This window comes from Arachis duranensis, chromosome 10 (assembly GCF_000817695.3).
Source record: "Arachis duranensis cultivar V14167 chromosome 10, aradu.V14167.gnm2.J7QH, whole genome shotgun sequence".
NCBI lineage: Eukaryota > Viridiplantae > Streptophyta > Magnoliopsida > Fabales > Fabaceae > Arachis > Arachis duranensis.
In genome coordinates, this window is record NC_029781.3 from 16,319,495 (window position 1) to 16,321,580 (window position 2,086).

Below are 2,086 nucleotides of genomic sequence, written 5' to 3' on the forward strand. Positions count from 1 at the left end.
AAATTTGGTTGACTTTTGATTTAATTTGGTAACAATGTTTTATGATTGGGTTTATTTGGTTTTCATTCTTTTTGAATTTGGTAATAAGGTGATTTTTTTTTCTGTTTTGTAGTGTTTGTTGCTGAATGATGGTTGTTCTCTCTTGCCTCTGTTTAGTAATCTTTGTTGAAATTATGTACATTTTCAATGCATATTTGTAAATTTTCATTGATATTATACCTTGTGAATAAGTATCTGGTTAATTATTATTCCAATGTTGTGGTTAAAATTTTTGTCTAGTTGATGATTTTTGTACCGATTTCCTTTACTTGAATTTGTAAAGTTGACTGTGTGTTAAATTGGTTTGCTGCTGCCCTTTTAAGTTGCAAAATTCCTTAGGGTTTTGCAATTTCAATTGGCGGATTATCTATTTAGGTGTTGTGGTTGTCTGTTTATTAAATTGTTGTTGTGTAGAGGTTAAGGCAGTGTATTTTTATAGCATAAAAAAGTTATTCTTTAAAAAATCAACTATTACAACTTAATAGATGGAGTGCTATGGTGGGATGGGCAAGGCAAATGGTTTGTCTCCAGATGAAAGTAAAAACGATTTATGCCTTTCAAACAACAACGTTGTTGACGAGGATGACTTAAGAAAGGTTGAGTCGTTGTCGGATGAAGATGGTCGTGAATATGGTTACGTGATTGGGTTGACTGCAGAGGATATAATGAAAAAGGTGTTTCGAAGTGAAGAGCGTGCATATGATTTTTATGGTAGGTTAGGGAAATGCAACGGATTTGGGGTCCGTAAGGGAGACTATGCAAAGGATGAAGATGGGAGTGTAGTGAGAAGGAGGTTCTTCTGTAATCGGGCTGGCCTAAGGGATGGAAAACATTACAATAGACTAGACAGAAAGAGATGCCATAGGCCTGAGACATGCACGAATTGCCAGGCCCTGATGTCTGTATACCTTGATAAAGGTAGCTCGGTTTGGAAGGTTCGGAAAGTAATCCTCGAGCATAACCACGAGTTGATACCGACGGGAATGGTTCATATGATTCGAAGTTTCCGGGCGATATCGGGTTCTGCAAAGGCCCACATGGATGGAATGCATACGTATGGGTTGCCGACATCTAAGATATTGGGGTACATGGCTGGGATTGCGGGTGGTTATTCTTCTTTGGGTTTTACCAAGAAAGACGCATACAACTATATGGATCGGTCGAAGCGTGCAAAGGTGGTTGATGGAGACATGAACACTGCTATAGTATACCTGGAAGGCAAGGCAGCTGTTGATCCCATGTCTATGGCCCGGTACAATTTGACTGAAGAAGGTATGTTGGGAAACATGTTCTGGGCAGATGGTCCTAGCAGGGTTGATTTTCAACACTTTGGAGACGTCGTTGCATTCGATTCGACGTATAAGAAGAACAAGTACAATAGACCCCTTGTCATATTCTTAGGTTCAAACAATCACAAGAAAACAACAATTTTTGGTTTCGGTTTGGTTTTAGATGAGACAATCAGTTCATACAAGTGGATGTTGGAGAACTTGTTAGAAGTCATGTGTAGAAAGCTGCCCTCTGTAGTCGTTACCGATGGGGATGAATCAATGATTGCTGCAGTTAGGGAGGTGTTGCCCCGGGCAACCCATAGATTGTGTGCATGGCATCTGCAGAAGAATGTTACCTCGAACACCAACGAGCAGATGTTCCGTGATGTCTTTGCCAAGTGATTGTATGCTGACATGGAGGTTGAAGAGTTTGAGTGTGAATGGGCACAGGTTGCTGAACAGTATGGGTTACTTAATAAGTATTGGGCATTACAGTTGTATGAAAAGAGGAAGATGTGGGCAAATGCGTACTTGCATCGCAAGTTTTGCGCTGGGTTTCGCACGACGTCATGGTGTGAGGGCATCAATTCCCATCTAAAAAAATTTCTGTCGTCTAGGCACAGTATTCTAGAGCTTGTGCAGAATCTGGAGCTACTAGTACGGGAGTACCGGAATAGTGAGCTGGTTGCACAGTTCAGTTCAATTTACGGTGTTCCCGTTACGACGACCCGTCTTGATCCCATCGAATAGTTTGCTGCATCGGTGTACACGAAGGT

At 40.9% G+C, this 2,086-nt stretch overlaps 1 protein-coding gene across 1 annotated transcript; it reads left to right on the plus strand.

The window, feature by feature from the left end:
- The first annotated feature begins 524 nt into the window (after nucleotides 1-524).
- LOC107469264 (protein FAR1-RELATED SEQUENCE 5-like) lies at nucleotides 525-1,712 on the plus strand. The gene has a single exon (XM_016088639.1). The coding sequence runs from the start codon at nucleotides 525-527 to the stop codon at nucleotides 1,710-1,712; it is 1,188 nt and encodes a 395-aa protein (XP_015944125.1).
- The last annotated feature ends 374 nt before the right edge of the window (nucleotides 1,713-2,086 follow it).

Coding starts and splice junctions, on each gene's coding strand:
- LOC107469264 (XM_016088639.1), top strand. CDS start 525: ATGGAGTGCTATGGTGGGATGGGCAAGGCAAATGGTTTGTCTCCAGAT.